This window comes from Anomaloglossus baeobatrachus, chromosome 11 (genome assembly GCF_048569485.1).
Source record: "Anomaloglossus baeobatrachus isolate aAnoBae1 chromosome 11, aAnoBae1.hap1, whole genome shotgun sequence".
Taxonomy (NCBI): domain Eukaryota; kingdom Metazoa; phylum Chordata; class Amphibia; order Anura; family Aromobatidae; genus Anomaloglossus; species Anomaloglossus baeobatrachus.
The window spans coordinates 24,075,071-24,100,569 of record NC_134363.1 but is presented as its reverse complement, the minus strand read 5'-3'; the positions used below and the strand labels follow the sequence as shown (position 1 = coordinate 24,100,569).

At 44.7% G+C, this 25,499-nt stretch overlaps 2 protein-coding genes across 4 annotated transcripts in view; both read left to right on the top strand.

Annotated features, from left to right (window-relative positions):
- Positions 1–25,499, top strand: part of LOC142256512 (formyl peptide receptor 2-like) — a 79,523-nt gene that overhangs the window by 25,719 nt on the left and 28,305 nt on the right. The window lies entirely within an intron of this gene.
- Positions 725–23,747, top strand: LOC142256163 (formyl peptide receptor 2-like). 3 transcript variants are annotated; one of them, XM_075327703.1, is made up of 5 exons: positions 725–780; positions 1,062–1,132; positions 8,583–9,619; positions 9,807–9,890; positions 17,811–23,747. In XM_075327703.1, the coding sequence occupies exons 4-5, from the start codon at positions 9,820–9,822 to the stop codon at positions 18,784–18,786; spliced, it is 1,047 nt and encodes a 348-aa protein (XP_075183818.1). In that variant the 5' UTR covers positions 725–780; positions 1,062–1,132; positions 8,583–9,619; positions 9,807–9,819; the 3' UTR covers positions 18,787–23,747. The 3 variants fall into 3 exon arrangements, with proteins under 3 accessions (XP_075183818.1, XP_075183817.1, XP_075183814.1); XM_075327702.1 differs by lacking the exon at positions 8,583–9,619; XM_075327699.1 differs by lacking the exon at positions 8,583–9,619 and having other exon boundaries at positions 730–780; positions 1,025–1,132.

The window sequence follows — 25,499 nt, the reverse complement described above, 5'->3', positions numbered from 1 at the left end:
CTAATCAGTTTTTTACTCTGCTGACCCTATTCTTAGTGAATGCAAAGGGGAGGAAGGGTTGCTGGGAATTGCAGTCTAGGTCACACAATTTAAAGATGGAAATAACTAAAATAACAAACTTAGCCGGCACTCGCCCTCCCTGGTTCAGCACCAGATCCTTGCCACTGTGTCATTGCTGCAGGGAAAAATCTGAGAATAAAAGCAAGAGTGGCGGGGATCTGGTGCTGGATCCATGGACGGCCAGCACCTGCTAAGTTTCTTAGTTGAGGTATTTTACTGAGTTGGGGCTCACATTCCTAAATGTGGACAACCCCTTTATTATCTGCCTGTCCCCAGCTGCAGCAGCTTCTGTACACAAAAATCCCTCCAAAGGGGTTACAGCTGTATTCTGTCACACATGTGTCTAATACCGAACTAAATGTATTAATACTTACAGGATTTTATCACTAAATTCAACAGAAACAAAAACTTTTGTATTGAACTTTTCTCATAATGGAATCAAATCTCAGATAATTATATAAGATTCAAGAAAAAGCAGTAAAAATATTATGTATAAAATATGTATAAACCAAAATATCCGGATATTTCAATAACAACTAAATAAATGATATAATGAACAATTATTTTCTACTTTGATAATTATTTGCACTTAGTAGAAGTGTCTGATAGATTTGGGCGGAGAAGTTAATATATATATTTATACAGCAGCAATGCTGGTTATAGATAAAGGATCCGCTGCACTCTCTGACCAAAGAGAAGAGATCCTGGAGGAGAAGGAAGGTAATGAAATCTATCTATCTAATTATCTATCTATTTATTTATCTATTTATAATTTACTTTTAGATTTCTCATTTTATTCTAGATATTATATATATATATATATATATATATATATATATATATATATATATATATATATATATATATATATATATATATATATATTTATTAATTTATTATTATAGATATTATATTATTATATAATTCCAGTATTTTGTTCCTTATTGCATTTCTTTTCTTACAGTGTATATGGCAATGCTGTGTCTTTTCATTGTTTTCAGAGAGGAACACGACCCTATAATCAGTGTGTGGAGAGGATTGTGCGGACAGATTCCCTTTCGGGCATCTCCAGGTAGGTATTGAGCTGATGGGTTTGGGTGTTATGTTTCGTGTGATGAGTGATAATGATATAACTGTAGTAAGTCATTCCACAGCAGAACATGACGTCTTTATCAGCGGTGGGATCCTACTCTACTTGTAGATATATTTGTGGCACATGATATATGTAGATTTGTGGCAAATTGTCCCTGCACTGCTATATAAAATAATAAAATATTAATAATTAATTAATTACTATCTATATTTTCCTTATTTTGACCAATGGTAATATTTCTGGATGCTGTCATACAGCGTGCCACTCTTCTTCCTCCGGCCGGCTTTATAATTTCCCCCATAATACTGTATAAGGTGAAGATAAATGTGTCAAACTAGAGGAGATTATTATTTTTGGAGGCAGTATATCAAATTTTTACTAGCAGTCCTACCTTCATTAAATATTTAAAACATCAATTTTTATTAAATAAATTTAAAATAAATCCCACACCGTGAGTGATACACACAATCAACAAAAACAAAACAAAAATTCGGACACAAATAAGGCCACAATTATGGACCCCTTTTATTATGCGGAGTTTGTTGTGGAGATTACGGTATTGTTTATCTAGATTAGGGCAAACAGATCTAAATACGCCCTAAATCTATCTGTCCGCTACCTGTCAATGGAGATATAACTTATGTTACACGCACCCTAAAGTTAAAGAGGTGCCCCCACTCCACGACGGCTAGCCCTTTATAGCTGCCCCTAAACTCCCTCACTGATACAGGTACAGGCAGTTTAGATATTTAATTAATTTCGTTCAAATAAGGAGATCACTTATCTTAGTATTCTTACGGTAGCTCTTTGCATAAACACAGTCCAGAAAGAGGAGAAAAAGCTCATAAGGCCACAGTTAGAGACCCCTCCACCTTTTTTGGACTTCCAGTATTGTCTATACAGATTAAGGTACCAGAGTCTAAGTGCACCCTACCTCAGTCTGTCCGCTACCTGACAATGGAGATATAACTTTCGTTACACGCACCCTAACGTTAAATAGGTGCCCCCATTCCACGGCGGCTAGCCCTTGGTAGCTGACCCTAAACTCCCTCACCAATTCAGGTACAGGCAGTTTGTATATATTTGGATACTTAAAGATGGTCACTTATCTCATCTTATGTTCTCATGGCAGCTTTTCCACAGAAGATACAGTCCGCAATATGTCCAAAGGAAAAAACTCGACGCGTTTCCCCCCACTAATATATATTGGGGTTCATCAGGAGTTTCGAGGCACAATCGCCTGTGGAATAAATAATTCTATTAGAAATCTTGTCCAAAGAGCACCATTGCATAGGTGGAGATTCCCCATATTTCGTTACATACCATTCTGATGTCCAGCTGCATGTATGGCAGCAGATAACCCTCAAGAGACGGTGCTTGTGGCAGAGCAAGCCGCACCTCAAACCAGAACTGTTAAGTACATTTCCTAATGACAGGATATGATTCACCTGAAACCGATCCGCCCACTCTCCATGGATACCCGGTTTGTTTATCTGTCAGAGCACCCTGTTCAATCAGAGTTTCAAACCGGGCGCCGATCAGATGGTATCACATGATCGAACATGTGAGCGCTTGGCCCCGCCCCCTTGCGTCATCCACCATAGTGATATTGTGCTCGGGGTTATGTTTTATTAATACTCAGGCTGGGCTGGCCGTAGGCGACCCTCTCTCCTAGCGCTCCATCCACCATCAGATTTCGTTTTATTATAGTGGAGCGCTCTGTATTTTAGAGGAGGGAGCCGATCGGGTGGTGTCACATGATCGGACATATGAGCGCTCGGCCCCGCCCCCTTACGTCATCCACCATAGTAATATTGTGTTTGGGGTTATGTTCTGATAATACTCAGTCCAAACTAGCTGTAAGAGGCCCTCTCCACCAGCACCCCATCCACCATCAAATTTCATATTACTACAGTGGAGCACTCTGTATTTCAGAGAAAGGGGCCGATCAGATGGTATCACATGATCAGGCATGTGAACGCTCGGCCCCGCCCCCTTACGTCCTCCACCATAGTAATGTTGTATTTGGGATTATGTTCTTGTAGTACTCAGCCTGAATTAACTGTGAGAGACCCTCTCTAATCGCGTTTTTACTAGCGCTTCATCCACCATCGATTTCATATTGTTATAATGGAGCACTCTGTATTTCAGAGGAAGGGGCCGGCCGGGTGATGTCACATAGCTGAACACACACCCGGTCACGCCCCTTTACGTCATCCACCACAATTACAGTGTGTGATGCGTTGTTCCACACTGCCAATATGCTTAGACTAAATACTATTAAGCTCCCCTATTATCATCATATCTATAGTCATGTTATATATTATGATGTTTTAAATATTTAATGAAGGTAGGACTGCTAGTAAAAATTTGATATACTGCCTCCAAAAATAATAATCTCCTCTAGTTTGAAAAATTCTATATTTATGGCGGGTTTTTTATCAGAACCGATAAACACAAGTCGATGGCTAACAGATGCAGATAAGGTTTTTTCTGATGAGGTTAATGTAGTCTACACAGAGGGGGCCGTTAATCTTAAACAAACATTTAATGACTTATATGGTTGCTATCGTGATAATATAAAATCTTGGTGGGAGGTACAATCCCTTGAAAATTACATCAAGCAAGGGATTGTACCCAAAGGACTGAGAATTACCATCGTTCCAGCCGCTAGATCTAGGAGCACCAATTTGCTGGAACAGTGGGAAAAGGAGTCTATTACGACCTCCATTAAGTTTATGCAATTATTGCTGACTGAGGAGAGACTCACTTTAGCTAAAACCTCAACTAAATTAACAGAACGAATTGAAGCAGCCTTGAAATTTAAAACAGACCCAGATTTTGAGAAAAAAGAGAAATCCCTACAGAACTCAGTGGAAAAATTCCACAATAGCCTTAAAGAGAGAAAGCATAATAATTTTATTAAAGATCTTAAGGAATTTAAGGACAAGACGGCCTATAAGTTTTTGACTGATGAAAAGAGTTTCTTTACTGACGTGCCCTCCTCTGACCTAGAATCATCTGATTCAGAAAGACAAAGAGGGACACCTGGGGAAATTAGGAATATACCTCGTAACAGGAGACAGAGACGCCAGAGGGGAAGATGGCAGGGGGGAAGACAGGAGATGCTACCATCAGCCTCTATGCCGTCCTCATCTGCATCTTCTATGTCTGGCACGTCGACCTCTTTTTTAGAGGGAAAAACCCTGCCATACGATCTAAGACCCAGAATACCCTTCACCAATTTCAACAGGGGCGGAAGGAGGTGAACAACCAGGTAATTAATCTGTCAGGTATTGAGATATCAGACCTGGATGTACAGCTTTTGAGGAAGGGCTTATCATTTGTACCAACTGAGAGGTATGATTCCTTCAGTTGGACAAAGGATCTCACACTGTTTGGCAGGAAACTAAAATGGAAAAAGTTTTTCAAAACCACAGACGAAATAAAATATAACTCATTAGGTATTACAGCTGAAGATAGGGAAACATTTGACACCCTATTAGAATTGAATAATGAAAGTGAAAGAGAACCAGGAATGGGACCCTTCACTGGCCTTAAGAAGAAGAGTGTGAGGATGCCACCCAGGGGCGACCTTGACAGTGTTGATATCTTTGTCAAGGTAGTCTCTGAAGAACTTAAAGAGCTGTCTGGTAGTAAGTCCAACATTCCCCCTAATTTAACTAGGTCAGAAATGGATACCTTGGTAACATTATCCAATAACAAAGACCTTGTAATCAAACCCTCAGATAAAGGGGGAAACATAGTCATCATGAGTCACGAGATCTATTTGAATATGTGTCACTCAATCCTACGTGACTCTGATGGCTATGCGGTCTTGGAGAGGGACCCAACCTTGAGATTTGCAGACAAACTTTTTGAGATTTTGATGATGGGATTAAAAGACTGTGTAATCTCACAGAAAGAATTCGAATTCATGAATGAGAAGTTTCCGGTTACACCCACGTTCTATGCCCTACCAAAAATCCATAAGGGGATGTCTCCCCTTAAAGGAAGACCAATTGTAGCAGGCATAAATTCGCTATCACAGAACGTGGGTGTATACCTGGACACAATTCTCAGACCTTATGTAATATCTTTGTCCTCCTATCTGCGTGACACAAGTGACCTCCTAACTCAGATGAATGGCGTTATGATTGAAGAAGGTACCATCTTTGCTTCAATAGATGTTGAAGCATTGTACAGCTCAATACCTCATAATTTGGGCCTACAAGCGATAAATTATTTTCTTGGCATGAGAGGGACACATTTTGCCAATCATAATAAATTTGTTATCAGATTAATGGAATACATTTTGACCCACAATTTCTTTGTCTTCAATAGGAGATACTACCACCAGCTCAGGGGCACAGCGATGGGGTGTTCTTGTGCCCCATCATACGCAAATCTGTTCCTGGGCTGGTGGGAAGACACTGTGGTATTCCATGAACCATGCCAAAAGTGGGCGGAGCATATAACATATTGGGGCCGATATATAGATGACGTCCTGGTCCTATGGACTGGGACGGTCAGTTCTTTTCATGAGTTTGTAAAGCATCTTAATTCTAACAGTATCGGTCTATCCTTTACATGTGAAGTTGGCATGGATAGCTTGGCATTTTTGGATGTATTGCTCACAAGAGGAGCTGAGGGACAGATTGAGACTCAAGTGTATAGGAAGAGCACGGCAACAAATAGCCTTTTGCATTGGACAAGCCATCACCCCGAACCCCTTAAAAGAGGGATACCGAGGGGGCAATACTTGAGATTAAAACGTAACTGCTCAAATAGCCAGATCTTTCACAAACAAGCAGAAGATCTCTGTGAGAGATTTACTAATAGAGGTTATCCCCCCGACACCCTAAAACGAGCATACAAAAATGCAGTCCAATGCAAAAGAGAAGAACTGCTGGTACCTAAAACAAAAGATGACCCAAATGGAATCACAAGGATTATCGGAACTTTTGATAATCATAATCGTGAGATCTATAAGATCCTGGAGAGACATTGGGGCATCTTAAGAGCAGACCCCAATTTAAGGGATTTCATTGGAAATCGCCCCACAATCACATTTAGGAAAGGGAGATCCTTGCAGGATAGGTTGGTTCACAGCTTTTATAAAGCACCCAGCCAGGGAGGTACCTGGTTGGACAGAAAAATTGATGGCACCTTTAAGTGCGGTCACTGTAAGTTCTGTAAGTGGATACTACAGGGAAAACAGACTGTTTGTTCTGCCACAGGATTAAGATATGAGAGCCGTGACTTTGCGAACTGTGGTACAGAAGGAGTCATATACGTTGCAACCTGTACATGCCCCCTGGATTATGTCGGTAAAACTAAAAGAGAGCTGCGCAAACGCGTGGGAGAACATCTGGGAGATGTAAGAAACAACAGAGACACTTCGGTGTCAAGGCATATCCGACAAATCCATGGGGGGGACACCAAATCCATTGCATTTAGGGTCCTTGAAGTTGTTCCTGAACCAGAAAGGAAAGGAAACTGGAATCAGCTGCTCCTACAGAGAGAAAGCAGATGGATCTATAGATTTGAGTGTGTACAACCAAGGGGACTGAACGAGCAACTTACGTTTGGTTGTTTTTTGTAGATACAAGGGACTTCACTCCAGAAATAGCCTTACTGCTTATAGCACTAAAATAATATCCGCCTGGCCAGGACAGTCCCGTGAAGGGACAGGCTTGATTAATGATATAGAGGTGATATATCCGTTCACCCTCTTACTTTTTATTTCTTTGTACCAATCTTCGTTCCAAGGAATACCTTTGCTGTGTTAAATGAAACGTGAGTTTTAAAATAAAGGGGTGTCTGGTGTTCAGGCCCCCCCCCCCCTCCCCCTTGCCTCCCTCGTCCTAGATATGCCGACGGTCTGTATGGATCGAATACATGAGATTGATCACGGCATGATGTAATTTCCATTTCAATCGGGATAATAATGAAAAGAGGAAGTGAGGGGGAAGCTATAATCCTAATATTGGATGCCTTACCATCTCCACCCCCCCCCCCCCACCTCCCACCCCCCTTCCTCCCCCGCCAAAAAATGAAGCCTCCTACATCTATAATTGATGACGTAATGGGATGAGACCAGTATACCATTCACCTGGGTTCCCCTATAACCCCTAACTCTAGTATGACAGTATAATATAGACTACATACATAGTGCTAGTGGAAGGGTTCAATGGCATTATGCTTTTTGAACTTAACATCAGTAGAAAACAACCCATAATAGAGTATATCTATGGTGGATGATGTAGCGAGGCGGGACCAGGACAGTCACGTGCCTGGCCCTGTGACATCATCCGGATCGGCTCACAGAGCTATATTGTGTTAATATATAACATGACTATAGATATGATGATAATAGGGGAGCTTAATAGTATTTAGTCTAAGCATATTGGCAGTGTGGAACAACGCATCACACACTGTAATTGTGGTGGATGACGTAAAGGGGCGTGACCGGGTGTGTGTTCAGCTATGTGACATCACCCGGCCGGCCCCTTCCTCTGAAATACAGAGTGCTCCATTATAACAATATGAAATCGATGGTGGATGAAGCGCTAGTAAAAACGCGATTAGAGAGGGTCTCTCACAGTTAATTCAGGCTGAGTACTACAAGAACATAATCCCAAATACAACATTACTATGGTGGAGGACGTAAGGGGGCGGGGCCGAGCGTTCACATGCCTGATCATGTGATACCATCTGATCGGCCCCTTTCTCTGAAATACAGAGTGCTCCACTGTAGTAATATGAAATTTGATGGTGGATGGGGTGCTGGTGGAGAGGGCCTCTTACAGCTAGTTTGGACTGAGTATTATCAGAACATAACCCCAAACACAATATTACTATGGTGGATGACGTAAGGGGGCGGGGCCGAGCGCTCATATGTCCGATCATGTGACACCACCCGATCGGCTCCCTCCTCTAAAATACAGAGCGCTCCACTATAATAAAACGAAATCTGATGGTGGATGGAGCGCTAGGAGAGAGGGTCGCCTACGGCCAGCCCAGCCTGAGTATTAATAAAACATAACCCCGAGCACAATATCACTATGGTGGATGACGCAAGGGGGCGGGGCCAAGCGCTCACATGTTCGATCATGTGATACCATCTGATCGGCGCCCGGTTTGAAACTCTGATTGAACAGGGTGCTCTGACAGATAAACAAACCGGGTATCCATGGAGAGTGGGCGGATCGGTTTCAGGTGAATCATATCCTGTCATTAGGAAATGTACTTAACAGTTCTGGTTTGAGGTGCGGCTTGCTCTGCCACAAGCACCGTCTCTTGAGGGTTATCTGCTGCCATACATGCAGCTGGACATCAGAATGGTATGTAACGAAATATGGGGAATCTCCACCTATGCAATGGTGCTCTTTGGACAAGATTTCTAATAGAATTATTTATTCCACAGGCGATTGTGCCTCGAAACTCCTGATGAACCCCAATATATATTAGTGGGGGGAAACGCGTCGAGTTTTTTCCTTTGGACATATTGCGGACTGTATCTTCTGTGGAAAAGCTGCCATGAGAACATAAGATGAGATAAGTGACCATCTTTAAGTATCCAAATATATACAAACTGCCTGTACCTGAATTGGTGAGGGAGTTTAGGGTCAGCTACCAAGGGCTAGCCGCCGTGGAATGGGGGCACCTATTTAACGTTAGGGTGCGTGTAACGAAAGTTATATCTCCATTGTCAGGTAGCGGACAGACTGAGGTAGGGTGCACTTAGACTCTGGTACCTTAATCTGTATAGACAATACTGGAAGTCCAAAAAAGGTGGAGGGGTCTCTAACTGTGGCCTTATGAGCTTTTTCTCCTCTTTCTGGACTGTGTTTATGCAAAGAGCTACCGTAAGAATACTAAGATAAGTGATCTCCTTATTTGAACGAAATTAATTAAATATCTAAACTGCCTGTACCTGTATCAGTGAGGGAGTTTAGGGGCAGCTATAAAGGGCTAGCCGTCGTGGAGTGGGGGCACCTCTTTAACTTTAGGGTGCGTGTAACATAAGTTATATCTCCATTGACAGGTAGCGGACAGATAGATTTAGGGCGTATTTAGATCTGTTTGCCCTAATCTAGATAAACAATACCGTAATCTCCACAACAAACTCCGCATAATAAAAGGGGTCCATAATTGTGGCCTTATTTGTGTCCGAATTTTTGTTTTGTTTTTGTTGATTGTGTGTATCACTCACGGTGTGGGATTTATTTTAAATTTATTTAATAAGAAGATAAATGTGTTTAAAGTATTTCATCACTTACCAGTCGTCATCCTCTGCCGTTTCCAGCGCTGCTCCAGTCTACTCCACCATCATGTGACCGCAGTTCTGTCCTGCCGGATCACTCAGCGTCTTCTGTGTGGAGCGGAGGTCACTTTTTAGTGTTAGTCAATGAGACTCAGAACAAGACAAGGAAAACTGGAAACAGCAAAAGACGGAGACTGGTAAATAATGTAATATACTCTCTACACACATTACTGATTACTGACAGAGGGGACAATGAAAAAACAATATTGAAATACTGCAGAGGTTCTTTGATAAAATGACACACCTATTTTTGCACAGACACAATAATTACATGATAGTCTGTATAATTATTATTATTATTATTATTATTTATTTCTCTTGTAGGTAAATCCTCAGAATGGACTATTATTACGATTATGATGATTACAATTGGACCACATCTAATAGAATTCGGGACTTCTACAACCGGTAAGTGTATTTTCCTAAGTCTTTATTTCTGTGAGATATCAGTGCAGACTCCATTTACATCTATATCCGAGTCTCCGCCCAGAATACATCAATATTCATAGGGATAAATCAGCTCCACCTGCAGCGCCATTATTCCTACCACAGGATAACCCTTTAAACCCCTCTATACCTCAGTGTCGTCCATCAGGCGTCAGTGGTGTTTGTGGTGCAGAGGTTTCGGCTGTGTATTGCGACTCCTGTATAATAACTACATATTTTTCCGCATAAAAAATGCAACAACTTACAGTTCCACTGTTTGGGTTTTTTTCGGCATAAACTGACCTGTTTTGCAAATTTTAAAACAGTGGGTCTTCCTACACCTTTCTTATTCTATTTATTAGGTTTGTAGGAGGCCTCCCTATCTTGCTATTGCACCTTTTACAATTGTGCACAAGTTTTATGTTGAATCAAACTTGGATTTGGTCTACCCCTGCACTCTGTCCTTATCTTGGCTTCTTGTGTGTACCTATCTCCTCTCTGGTTCCTTATGACCATTGAGAAATGGTTTGACGGCCACTTAGGGACCAAGGTCCAAACTGTGTCCCTAGCTACACAACTAGAAAACAATTTTAGCCTATACAGTAAACATTTAGGCATGGATGTAGCTTCGGTTGTTTAGTCTTCATGTCTCCTTTTATATGACTGTGTCTTTCTATGTGCATAACAGCATTATTCTAAATGGAGGACTATGGGGTCTGCATTATTTTTTATGGAGAATTATGGAGTGTTCATATTATAAATTAAAGACTATGGGATGCATTATTTTAGATGGAGGACTATGGGTTGTGAATTATAATTTATGGAGCCTCCATTAAAGCGAATGGAGCTGGGAGCCACAGTGCAGCCATAACTTCAGAAGAATGCGCAGCCATGCTCTTAAATGGAAAGTTGGTGTCGCGGGCGGGGAGGAGGGTGTCAGCACTGCGCTCACCCCTCTGCTCGGGTCCGGCTGCTGCTGCTCAGTGGTGGCTCGAGCGGTGGGCCAGATCCCGGGGGTCTCGAGCGGCGCTCCTCGCCCGTGAGTGAAAGGGGTATTTGGGTGTGGGGATTGTTTATTGTCCGTGACGCCACCCACGGTTGTGGTGATTTGTTGACACCACCGCTGCTCTGTATGGGGATCCCGGGAGTGATGGTGTGGAGTAGCAAGTTGTTGTGTTGCCCCTCTGTGGGTAGGGGTTGGTGATCCCGGGGCACAGTGATGAGGTGGGAGATGCAAGGCTTGGTGGGTGCAGGGACGCGGGGGCAGCGCTGTGCCTTGCGGCACTGTGGTACTCACTCAGCCTGAGACGTTGACACAGTTCTCGGTAAAACACACGGCTGGAAAGACGGTTCCCACGGACGGCTGCACTTGCTTTTCCCCAGTAGTTGACGGTGACGGTCCCTTTTCCTGCACCTAAGACGATGATGGTTGCGATGGGTTCCCACCGGTAACCCGCTCCCCGGCTTGGATATGGGCCGGAGGAGCCCTACTTTGCCCGCAGGCGCTGGCCCTGAGAAACTGGTGCCCTGGCGGTGGCGGTGTCTCTCCGTTACGGTTGCACTGTTGCCTTCAATCGGGACTTAGTTGTTGGGAGACAGACGTCCCCTTCACTGACGGATTTGGCAAATTATGGCGACTCCTAGCCTTGCCGGGATCCGAAAGGCCCCTGCCCTGGTGCTGACTGTTCCTTGTACACTGCTCCAGACCGCCGGGTCACCACCCGTCCGCGGTCCTTCCAGTAACCTCCGAGCAGTCACCCCTGCGGACAATCACCGCCGTCTGCTGACCTTGCTGTCTCTCAGCCCGGGGTACACACCCGGACCAACTTCAGGCTTTTCAAACTGTCACTGCTCTTACTTTCCTCCTTTTCCACTTCACTTCCTTCTACTTTCACTTCACTGTTTACTCAAGCTCTCCCTGAGCTAAACTCCACTCTAGCCCTCAGCTAGACTTCAACTCTCTTCAAACTCCAAACTCTATCTCTGAACTGCCTGGTTTTCCCGCCTCCAGAGCTGTGAACTCCTCGGTGGGCGAAGCCAACCGCCTGGCCCACCCCCTGGTGTGGACACCAGCTCCTGGAGGAAGGCAACAAGGATTTTGGTTTAGCTTAGGTGTTCCTAACTGGGGTGTAGTGTGTGGTGGTGTGATGACCTGTGACCCCTGGCTTGCCCAGGGCGTCACATTCCCCCTTAGCAAAATGCAGACCGTCCGCGGGCTGCCGGTCCAACACCGGTTTTATTTTCTGAAAAAATGTATAAAAGGTAAACGGTAACATATTTACATTTCATAAATTCATCCCAAATCGGGAGGTACATTTCTTAAATTTGCAAACGGTTTACGGTTACGGTCTCCGCTCTCTCCCACCCAAGCAACCTGGCCCTGATGCTGCCCCTAAAACCCAGGCAGCACCCCTTGACCCCAGTCCAGCACACGTTACCCGAGCAGAATCTGTCCTTCCCCTCCAGAGGGTAGCCACTGGTTCCTGTGGTGGCTGGGCCCCAGCCGGCTCTACTGCGGGCCCTCCCTCCAACCTGCCTCTCCGGAGGCGGCACAGCGGAAACGGTAACAGTAAAACAACTTATTTACATTCCACTAATGTTTGTGGTTGCCCTGCAAGTTCACGGGCTTGTCCATAGAGAGTTCCCTATGCAACTTTTCAAACAGTCCCCACGGGGACAACTATGCCGGCAACGGCCGGTTCCCTCTATCACGGTTGATAATCTGGTGAAGCTTCGGTAATCATTTTACTTATCATCATTTTTGCAAACTTTTAAACATAAACTCAGTGGTGGTCCCAACGGGGACTGGACAACGGTGCTCCACTGCCCTGGAAGCGGCTCAAAAGTCCATTCTCACTCGTGGGTGCTCTATTGCCACCTTCACAAGGTGCACCGCTCTGGACCCCAATGGTAGCTCGCTGCAGGCGATCTTCTTCCATATACATGCGGGCATGCACATCCGCTCTACACCCCTCTCGGGCATCGATCTCTCTGCGCAGCTGCGGTTGCCGCCGCTCCCAGTCTGGAGCACTTTCTGCTTGCTCCGGTTCAGCGTGTGCAGGGGACGGACCCAGCCAGAGTCCCTCCGTGTCGGCTACGACCGGCACCTTCAGTAATGAGGGACCCCGCTGTGACATGGCCTGCTCTGCCTCTTGGCAGCTGCATCCGCCCCGTGCCTCCGGTGCATCTTTGCTGACGGCCTCAGCCTCCGGCTTCTTCCATTGAAGCGGATCAGAGTGGTCACGATCTTCTGCTGCAGGTCTGTCCACTGGGGCGGATTGGCAGGGTACCGCTACCGGTGGTGGTGGTAGCGGGCCTAGTGGCGGGGCAGCAGCAGCCAACACGGGTAGCGGGGGAGGTAGCAGGGCGAGCGGGTATGGACCGGGTCCCTCAGCCGCGATGACCGACCCACTAGGGGCACAGGGGCGTGGGTCACTTACCCTCCCTTCCAAGACTCCCTCCACCTTGCGTCTCCGTATGGCCTCCACCACTTCCGCCATGTCGGCCTCCCACTCCTCCAGGAGGAGCTGCATGCGGACCTGCAGACGGCTGCTTAGCTGGACGGTCCAGACTTCCACCCACGCTGCGGGGCCAGGCGCGGGGACCACGGTGTTGTTGGTCGGACTCAGCATCTTTAGCAGCGGCCCCTTCCAGGAACCAGTCAATGGCCGCAGGGTCCTGGCGTCCCTGCTTCTATAGCCGCGGCTACATGCGACCAGCCGCCATTTCGTCCCCCTTAGCTTCTTTCTGGCCCCTCCTCTCTTGGGGCGGGGTTTTGGCCTTCGCGCCTCTGCTACTCGAGAAGACGCTCGAGCGGGAACTTTTCGCGCCAAAGATGGCGACTTCTGAAATTTTTCAGCCGGATACCTCCGGCGGTCACAAGGCGCACCTCTACCCAACGGCAGAGCGGTAAGATCCTGTTCGTGACGCCAAGTTGTCGCAGGCGGGGAGGAGGGTGTCAGCACTGCGCTCACCCCTCTGCTCGGGTCCGGCTGCTGCTGCTCAGTGGTGGCTCAAGCGGTGGGCCGGATCCCGGGGGTCTCGAGCGGCGCTCCTCGCCCGTGAGTGAAAGGGGTATTTGGGTGTGGGGATTGTTTATTGTCCGTGACGCCACCCACGGTTGTGGTGATTTGTTGACACCACCGCTGCTCTGTATGGGGATCCCGGGAGTGATGGTGTGGAGCAGCAAGTTGTTGTGTTGCCCCTCAGTGGGTAGGGGTTGGTGATCCCGGTGCCCAGTGATGAGGTGGGAGATGCAGGGCTTGGTGGGCGCAGGAACGCGGGGGAAGCGCTGTGCCTTGCGGCACTGTGGTACTCACTCAGCCTGAGACGTTGACACAGTTCTCGGTAAAACACACGGCTGGAAAGACGGTTCCCACGGACGGCTGCACTTGCTTTTCCCCAGTAGTTGACGGTGACGGTCCCTTTTCCTGCACCTAAGATGATGATGGTTGCGATTGGTTCCCGCCGGTAACCCGCTCCCCGGCTTAGATATGGGCCGGAGGAGCCCTACTTTGCCCGCAGGTGCTGGCCCTGAGAAACTGGTGCCCTGGCGGTGGCGGTGTCTCTCCATTACGGTTGGACTGTTGCCTTCAATCGGGACTTAGTTGTTGGGAGACAGACGTCCCCTTCACTGACGGATTTGGCAAATTATGGCGACTCCTAGCCTTGCCGGGATCCGAAAGGCCCCTGCCCTGGTGCTGACTGTTCCTTGTACACTGCTCCAGACCGCCGGGTCACCACCCGTCCGCGGTCCTTCCAGTAACCTCCGAGCAGTCACCCCTGCGGACAATCACCGCCGTCTGCTGACCTTGCTGTCTCTCAGCCCGGGGTACACACCCGGACCAACTTCAGGCTTTTCAAACTGTCACTGCTCTTACTTTCCTCCTTTTCCACTTCACTTCCTTCTACTTTCACTTCACTGTTTACTCAAGCTCTCCCTGAGCTAAACTCCACTCTAGCCCTCAGCTAGACTTCCACTCTCTTCAAACTCCAAACTCTATCTCTGAATTGCCTGGTTTTCCCGCCTCCAGAGCTGTGAACTCCTCGGTGGGCTGAGCCAACCGCCTGGCCCACCCCCTGGTGTGGACACCAGCTCCTGGAGGAAGGCAACAAGGATTTTGGTTTAGCTTAGGTGTTCCTAACTGGGGTGTAGGGTGTGGTGGTGTGATGACCTGTGACCCCTGGCTTGCCCAGGGCGTCACATTGGCGTGTCACAATGCAGCCAGGGAAAGAGACAGACACAGACAGGGAAAGAGGCAGACACAGACAGGGTAAGAAACAGACATAGACAGGGTGAGAGACAGACACAAAGAGACAGACACAGACAAAGAGACAGACTGACAGGGAAAGAGAGGGAAAGAGAGAGACAGGTTAAGAGACAGACACAGACAGGTAAAGAGACAGACACAGAAAAAAACAGAGACAGACACAGGGAAACCGACAGACACAGAAAGAGAGGGAAAGTGACATACAGGGTAAGAGACAGACAAAGACAGGTAAAGAGACATACAAAGAGACAGACACAGGGAAAGAGACAGAGGGAAAGAGACAGACAGGGAAAGAGAGGGAATGAGACAGACAGAGAAAGAGAGGGAAAGAGAGGGAAAGAGACGGACAAGGAAAGAGACAGACAGGGAAAGTGACAGAGATAGATAAATTACTCATTACTTTTTTGCCCTTGAGAAATTCCCCAAGTGTGACGACACGCATCGGGTGGGTAAAGTGATTCCCGGGACCTTCAAACAGCTTTGTGCTTTACATTATCCTGCTTTAACCCCTTGGACTTTGGTGCATAGACACACGAGTTGAGCCAAAGATCTGTCTCCTTGAGGCAGGCTATTTTCTGCACTCATTTTCTCAGCCCAGGGCTAGGGATTATAAGGCTGCAGCTCTGGGATTTGTGGTGCTCAAGTTCAACCTGGGGTTATGCTAGTTGAGATATTGGGGTTTTCATCATTTCTTTGCACAGGGCTGCTTTGTCTAAATATTAGGGTCTATTATGACTGCATTATAAGCTGTTGCTGGGTTTAATATGTATTATAATTATTTGGGAAGCGCTATAGCACACTTTTTGCTATAGCAACATCATGTGCTTTGAAAATTTAACTAACTTCTGATTTGTTTATTATACCAGCTAGCTTGGTTAGAATCTTGGTCCATTTTATATAGGGAATCACATGGTCTCCTTTTCGTATGTTTTAAATGTTTTTAAAATGTGTCAATGGTTGTTTATGTTCCCTGATATACAATAAATTTTTGATTAATTATATATATGGTGATCCGTCAATTTTTTGGCACTTCTTTTCTCTCTATTAAACATTAGCTTTCAGTGCCAGGGGTGATCCCAGGATTTGGTGCCCTCCTACTTCTTGAGTAAGCCACAAAATTTTGCACACTCACACGTCTGGACCCCGAGAGCGTCATAGGCTATGTTGTGAGGCAAAATTTTAACCCCGCGCTTTCCAATTTACCAATCAATTTTGCCCCTATCTACAGAATAGGGAAAAAGTGAAACGAAAAGTGTATCCGCACCGTCGCGTTTACAATCACGAAATTTTCCACAGACACCTCATGTGACCCAGGGAACATCATAGACTATGTTTTGACAGGAAAATTTAACCCTGCGCTTTACAGTTACTCTCCAAAAAACATGCCTCCATTAAAGTAAATGGAGCCTGGAACTACAGGTTATTAGTAGGAGCTGTGAGTGGTTGCTATAGGAACAAAAGACATTCATAGTATAAGAAGCTTATGTGTGAGGTAATAAGATGTCGGTGGAGAGACGGATAGAGAGAGACAGACAGAGAGACAGACAGTGAAAGACAGAGAAACAGACAGGGAAAGAGACAGAGAAATAGAGACAAACGGTGAAAGAAACAGACAGAGACAGACGGTGAAAGAGACAGACAGAGACAGACGGTTAAAGAGACAGACAGAGACAGACGGGGAAAGAGACTGACCTGGAAAGAGACGGACCTGGAAAGAGATTGAGCTGGAAAGAGACAGAGGGGGAAGAGACAGATGGGGAAAGAGACACATGGGGAAAGAGACAGATGGGGAAAGAGACACATGGGGAAAGAGACACATGGGGAAAGAGACACATGGGGAAAGAGACACATGGGGAAAGAGACAGACAGACATGCATACAGGGACAGAGACAGGCAGACAGGGAAGGAGGAGACAGCCAGAGAGACAGACAAATATGGATGGGGAAAAACACAGAGCTTGATAGAGACAGACGGGGAAAGAGACAGAGAAATAGAGACAGACAAGGAAAGAGACAGACGGAGCACATTACTTGGCCAATTTAGTTAAATCTGTGTGGATTATCTGTGGTGTTGAAATATATGTTGTGAAATGCTTCTATTAGCTTAGTTTTTGCCTTTTAATATTTACATTTCTATCTATTTGTTTTGTGGTTTTTGTGTGCAGAATACATTTTTGTTAATACATTCTATTTTGTTAACAACAGTTATTAAACCGGGCGAAGTCGGGTAGTATAGCTAGTGTATATATATATATAAATATATATATATATATATATATATATATATATATAGTTGCTCCTGGTCCTCTGTGCATACTTACTGCATGGCTGTAATATAAAGGTGCAGCTCCGCAGGGGCAGAGCTTGCCGGCCGCTTCAGCGTCGCTGTACCTTGTATCACATCTGCAGTTACAGCACAGCCACACATTACAGATTGTGATCAGACCGTAAGGAATTGTGATCACGGTACAGTGCGGCTGAGGCACCTGGAGGACTTGCAGCACTGAGCAGTTACTGAGCAGTCTCCCCTTTTACCAATCCTCTCCCCGGGTGAGGCCACCCCGGCAAGCCAGATATTCATGAAAACATAAATTGTTATCTTTCCTAACGTCTACCCCATCCTGTCTCCTCAGGTCATCTGACGGTTATAAATATTATTATGACGATAACATTTTACACAAGACATCAATAACATTTTTCAGCATTGTTTTTGCTCTCGGGATTATCGGTAATGGATTAGTCATCTGGATTGCCGGATTCAGGATGAAGAATACAGTCAGTGCTGTGTGGTTCCTCCACCTGGCCATTGCGGACTTCCTGTGCTGTGCGTCTCTGCCTCTGAGAATTGATGAGTGGGTTGCTTTTTCCTCAGGAAGCATTATCTCAAAATTTAAAAATTGCACAGCGAACATTTTTCTCTTTAATATAAACATGACCACCAGTGTTCTCCTCCTGACGGCCATGAGTATTGACCGCTGGGTGTCCGTCATGTGGCCATTCTGGGCCAGAGTTCATAGAACCTGTAATGTGGTGAGAATCTCTGCAGCGATCATCTGGGGGCTGAGCTTCGTTGTAGCGGGTGTACTGTATTACGTGTATAGATACCATGTAGGTGAGGTATATGAATGGTGTGTATATAATGTTAAATTAACTCATTTTAACCCAGAGTTATATCACACCATGCAGCTGATCAGATTCATTACAATGTGCGTGATCCCTTTTCTCATCATCGTCACCTCTTATGTCACCATTTTCTACAAGATTAAAAAAAGTAAGAGATCCCAGAGATCTCAGAGATCCTCCAGGATCATCACCGCTGTTATATCGTGTTTCTTCATCTGCTGGTTTCCATATTACATCTCCCCACTGATACCTGAGTATTATATTTTAGATTACTTTGTATTCTATATAATGCAGACCATTATTACCACCCTGGCTTGTCTTAACAGCTGCATGAATCCAATCATTTATGTATTTATGGGACCGGGTTTCCGACAAGGTTTCTTCAGATCCATCCCCGCCAGGGTAGAAAGAGCCTTAAGTGAACATCCTAATGACCTGTGCCGAGAAGGAGAAGATGCGGGAAATACTCGCTCTACTGATGTGTAATATGTATTCCTGTTATCTCCTGTATGTGACACCTATTAACTCCTTGGAGTCTCGGCCATTTTTCATTTTTTTTCACTTTCTTTCCTTCCTCCTCTCATTCATGAACCAGAACATTTTATTTTTCATCGTCACAACCTAATGAGGGATTTTTTTCTGCAGGATAAATTCTCATTTTTAAAGTCGCCTTTCATTTTACCATATTATGTGATGAAATTGGTAAAAATAACTCTTAAGTGAAATGAATATGACACCGGAGGTATTCGGAACCAGGCCGGACTAGTCTGGGGACATCAGCGGTAGTGGGGTCCAGCTTCGTAACCCAGGCGGTGTCTTATAAATGAAGGGGGATGATGATTATTTACAGTGGAATAAAGTTTGTGATGCCACCTGTGGCTTTTCCGGCTATGTGAGCCGCTGCTGCGTTGTGGGTTCCTCAGGGCTGGTGATGATGTCGCAGCTGATGTGTTCTTGCTCTCCACAGGTGGAGTGGGATCCTGGGCCGACTGTTGGGATTTGAAAGGTCTGTCAGGGCAGGTCTGTCAGGGTTCCTCAATGAATTCCCAGCCCTTGTCCAAATTAAAGGTGGCTATGTTTCCTTGTCTCCATGGACCCCGTTCAGCAGGTCAGGATTTCCAGATCACTTTCCTTGGGTGCTAGGTTTCGGGCCTCCATTTCTGCCCACTGCGCCTCTCGCCATTCCTGCTCCGACCGGTACCGGGCTAACTGTCGCTTGCAGCGTACCTCAATAGCAGTCTGTGTGGGAATGGGTTGCAATGGGGCAGCCAGATTTCTCCCGCTGACCGGTAAATTGTCCCAATTTACTTTAGGCCCTGTCTGCTCAGATGCGACAATCGGGGGTCTTGGAAGGGGCCTCACCAGGGTATCTGTTTTAAGTGGGGTAACTGGGAACATCAGCTCACCGGTACCTGTGGCCGCTCGTACTGTGGTGCTGGACACCGCCTAGTCTTCTGGTGCATGTCCCGGTTCTGCCATCTCCTGCACCACACCAGTTTACAGTCCCAGTAACTGCTGCTCCAGCAGCCTCACCTCCTCTCCCAGGAAGTCTAGGTCCAGTGCCAGTAACGGTGTTGGCGTGTCTTCCGGTCATTTAGGTGAACCCGGTGCTAGTTCTCTGCAGCCCAGTTCACTGATATTCACTGACTTCACCATTTTTCCTCTATCTGGAGCTTTTTTGGCCAGTCACTCCAGATAAGTTTAGCTTCCTTTTCTGTGGGACGGGTACAGCTCTCTGGCGCAAGGCTGTGTTCCCGACCCTGAAGGGTGAACGCCCTCTGACCTCCAGCTTGCACATAGTGTCTGTTATTTTCACTGCCTGCCACTGTGTAGAGTTGAATAAGTTCAGTTCATTAACACAAAGTACTCTTCGGTGCTGGGCAGAGCACGGGGCTGGGCTTATCTTTGCGCACTTTTTCAACTGCTCTCTGTATGACGTAGTTTGATTTCTGTGACGCAGTAATGGCGGCCCAATTCAAAGTTCAATAAAATCACTCCAAGGTACACGTTACCTGTGGTTACTGGGCCTAGTTCAATCCTGTTCATGATGCCAAATGACACACCCCATACCGTACCCTACCCTATAAATGAAGGGGGATGCCAAATATTTACAGTGGAATAAAGTTTGGGGCGCCACCTGTGGTTTTTGCGGCTATGTGTGCCACTGCTACATTGTAGGTTACTCGGGGCTGGTGATGATGTTGCAGCTGATGTGTTCTTGCTCCCCACAGGTGGAGAGGTTCCCTGGGGCGACTGTGGGGATTTGAAAGGTCTGTCAGGGCAGGCTGTGACGCAGGAGAAATGGAGATGACACCAGGGCTTTGCAATAAAAGTCTTTTACTCACTGAACCAATTCTTCAGGTTGACAGCCAATTTATTCCACCATGGTATGTTGGGATCCCTGGTGATGGGCAACCGCCAATTCTGAGTAAGTCCGAGGCCAATACTGGTTCTCCCTTTTGATTGCCTTTCCTGGCCATATCTCTGTGCTGACTTTCTCCCTCCTGTACTGCGCCGCCACACACAGTGCCCTGAGCCAGGGGTCATGGACCAGCAATGTTACTTCTGCCTGCCTGGCTCCCACTGGGTCTTTCAAAGGAATTTCTGCCTGCTTGGCTCACTGGTCCTCTGTGCCCCCTTTCCAATGGATTTGTATGCTGCTTGTGGCCCAAACGTGCGTACAACCACCCTGGCCACTGGTATTACTAGGAAGTCCTGAACTATTGTCCTAGTCTAGGGACCGGGACCCCGTTTGTGACCAAATTCCCCACTGCTAAATGTAGCTTCTGGAACAGGACTTTAGGGGACTCTGACACCCCTCCCCTAATTCTCTAGGATCTTTTCTTCAATGTCATCAGGTTTGAGGAGGACCCCTAGGGTCCGGACCCCTAGTCGGTCTCTTCCCTGCTCCTGACTGACTAACTCTATCAACGGTCAACTGTCAACTTTCAAACAGCTCCACCCACTTTACCTCAGACACCTCAGCCAAAAAGCTCCTCCCCTAAGCTGGTATCAGACCAGTGCACAGGGCTTAAGTGACATAACCATACTACCTGTCGCTAAGCATTAATGGGACCTGCCCCAGCCCTGATCAAATGTGTGAGCGAATAATTAGTTGTCTGCGGGCTTTTGGTGTGTGAACCGGCAGATGGCATCTTTATTTCCCAGGATGGGGCACCTCACCTCTAAATGAGGTGCAGTATATCTGTTATGACGGCAGCCTCAGGGGTGCCACAAATATGTATAAAGATGTACAATGCTCTGGATTTCCTCCATATTTCTTTGGGTTTAGTTTTTACTGTATTTTTAACCCGGCAGTACGATTCCCCGGACATTACATCTATGGTGATTTATAGATGAGCGGATCAATCTGCAGGGGATGGAGTTAGTGTCACATTTCCAGAAATTTACATGATTTTAACTCCTTCACGGTCCTGCCTTTTTTCTCTTTTTCCCTTTTCTTTTTCCTCCTCTTCTACCAAGAGCCATAACTTTTTATTTTTCCCTTAAAATGGCCATATGACGGCTTGTTTTATATTGGACGTGCTGTACTTTTGAATGACGCCATTCATTTTACCATATTGTGTACTAGAAAATGAGGGAAAATATTATAGTGAAAAAAAGTGGAATTCCACAAATGTTTCTTTTTTTTATTATTATTTACCATGTTTACTATATAGTAAAACTAATCAGGCAGTGATTCCCAAAGTCAGTACAACTTCCTAGATAGATATATTTTTTATAGAATTGGTGAAATAAATATAGATTTTTGTCCATCCCCAAAATAATGGGGCATTTGATGTTATTTGCCGAGAACAGTAATGTTCTCACATTTCGGGATCTGGGGCTGTGATGACTTATTTTTTGAGCCCTAATTTGTTTTTTTTTGCTAATAGCAATTTTAAGCCTGCATCAAAGGCAGGGATGCGGCTTTGGATGTACCAGTACATAGAAAGTTGTAAAGGTTTAATGAGAACGATCAAATAGTTGGAGAATAGGGGTAGTAGTCTGCTCTGCTTGAATTGGAATCAAGATATCTGGAGAATTGGTTTATTATAGGACAATCTGGTTTCTTCTCTACGCAGTTCGATGCTTAAACAGCTTCTTCATCAGGTTCTCCTGATCCGATCCTGAATACGGTTTCTGAATTTCTTAAATCTATTACCAGCAGTGGAAACTACTACCTCTATCCTCCTACTATTTGGTTTCCAGGGTGGGATTTTCTTACCAGAGCATTCTGCAGCAGATGTCATACTTTGCCTCTTCAGTTGTGTGTTAGACAACCCCAATAGTTAAGCAATTCCCTTACTCCTCTCCTGGATTAATCTCCGCCGGATAAGACTCTGTTACTCTTTGTGTCCCCTTCTCCTAATAAGAACAATTTTATTTACTTTTTAGCCGATCTCTGAATTAATTATTAAATAAATGCAGAGAAACGTTCCCCTTCAGTCCTGGAGAAGTAGTGGACAGCCGGAGGTCTCTGACGTTGCTCCAGATACGGTATTATTTCTTATCATTTATCCATGTGATTTATAAATTCTTCCTCTGCCTTCAGTTCAGCTTTTAAGTCCAGCGTCGCCCGGTGTTTCCTCTGTGACCCTTTATAGATCATCGTGAAATTGTTCCTCTTATTTTCCACAAAATGTAATAAGTGATGGAAATGTTCAATTTACCCCAAAATAGTATCAATAAAATTGTCAGCCTAAAGCACAAATAACAAGGCTCACATCAAATTTTCTCCTGATGTAATTGTTCTGATCTGGAGAATCCTGTTTTTAGGTCATTTTTTACTATATATCGATCACCGCAAAAAAAAAAAAAAAATACTCCAACAAATATTGAATATTATTTCTTTTACACCACTTACATTTTTTTTCCTTTATATTAAATGCTACAATTAATGTTGTTGGTCAAAACCAAAACTGCTTCAACAAAATAAGAAAAACCTTGATCCACAAAAACAAGTTTCATTAATGGAAAAATAAAAAGTTCTGGCTTTTTGAAGAAGAGGAGGATAAAGCAAAAACTCAAAAATACAAAATCCAATGTTCTTGATGGAGATAACATATGTGACAATGTCTATTATGATTAGATTTTAATTTCACAACTTTTAAAAAGGAAAAAGGTAAAATTTTATTTTTCTTATTAAAATTGATTATTTTATTTTATTTTAGATTTTGCTAGGTAATGTGACCCTGTGATGACTTATTCTTAGCACTGCGATCACATAGTATTACAGGATATTGGATAAATCCCAGCCCCTTCTGAAGCTCAAACAGTGACTGATCCTCTCAGGAGAAGCAATATGGCAGCGATGGCGAGTGACATCCCATAATCATGTCACCTGGGAAGGATTCACTGCACCAAATGCCAAAGTCACACACCCCACACACACATATATATATATAGACATATTTATATATATATATATTTATATATATATATATATATATATATATATATATATATATATATATATATATATATATACAGTCATATGAAAAAATTTGGGCACCCCTACTAATGTTAACCTTTTTTCTTTATAACAATTTGGGTTTTTGCAACAGCTATTTCAGTTTCATATCTAATAACTGATGGACTGAGTAATATTTCTGGATCGAAATGAGGTTTATTGTACTAACAGAGAATGTGCAATCCACATTTAAACAAAATTTGACCGGTGCAAAAGTATGGGCACCTTTATCAATTTCTTGATTTGAACACTCCTAACTACTTTTTACTGACTTACTAAAGCACTAAATTGGTTTTGTAATCTCATTGAGCTTTGAACCTCATAGGCAGGTGTATCCAATCATGAGAAAAGGTATTTAAGGTGGCCACTTGCAAGTTGTTCTCCTATTTGAATCTCCTATGAAGAGTGGCATCATGGGCTCCTCAAAACAACTCTCAAATGATCTGAAAACAAAGATTATTCAACAAAGTTGTTCATGGGAAGGATACAAAAAGTTGTCTCAGAGATTTAAGCTGTCAGTTTCCACTGTGAGGAACATAGTAAGGAAATGGAAGAACACAGGTACAGTTCTTGTTAAGCCCAGAAGTGGCAGGCCAAGAAAAATATCAGAAAGGCAGACAAGAAGTATAGTGAGAACAGTCAAGGACAATCCACAGACCACCTCCAAAGACCTGCAGCATCATCTTGCTGCAGATGGTGTCAATGTGCATCGGTCGACAATACAGCGCATGTTGCACAAGGAGAAGCTGTATGGGAGAGCGATGCGAAAGAAGCCGTTTCTGCAAGCATGCCACAAACAGAGTCGCCTGAGGTATGCAAAAGCACATTTGGACAAGCCAGTTACATTTTGGAAGAAGGTCCTGTGGACTGATGAAACAAAGTTTGTGTTGTTTGCTCATACAAAAAGGCGTTATGCATGGAGGCAAAAAAACACGGCATTCCAAGAAAAGCACTTGCTACCCACAGTAAAATTTGGTAGAGGTTCCATCATGCTTTGGGGCTGTGTGGCCAATGCCGGCACCGGGAATCTTGTTAAAGTTGAGGGTCGCATGGATTCAACTCAGTATCAGCAGATTCTTGACAATAATGTGCAAGAATCAGTGACAAAGTTGAAGTTACGCAGGGGATGGATATTTCAGCAAGACAATGATCCAAAACATCGCTCCAAATCTACTCAGGTATTCATGCAGAGGAACAATTACAATGTTCTGGAATGGCCATCCCAGTCCCCAGACCTGAATATCATTGAACATCTGTGGGATGATGTGAAGCGCCTGTCCATGCTCGGCGACCATCAAACTTAACTGAACTGGAATTGTTTTGTAAACAGGAATGGTCAAATATACCTTCATCCAGGATCCAGGAACTCATTAAAAGCTACAGGAAGCGACTAGAGGCTGTGATTTTTGCAAAAGGAGGATCTACAAAGTATTAATGTCACTTTTATGTTGAGGTGCCCATACTTTTCCAATGGTCAAATTTTGTTTAAATGGGGATTGCACATTTTCTGTTAGTACAATAAACCTCATTTCAATCCAGAAATATTACTCAGTCCATCAATTATTAGATATATGACACTGAAATAGCAAAAACCCAAATTGTTATAAAGAAAAAAGGTTACCATTAATAGGGGTGCCCAAACTTTTTCATATGACTGTATATGTATTTATGGATATAACATTCTGTATAAAGTTGTGTTTCTTACAGAGGTAATATAATCTCAGAC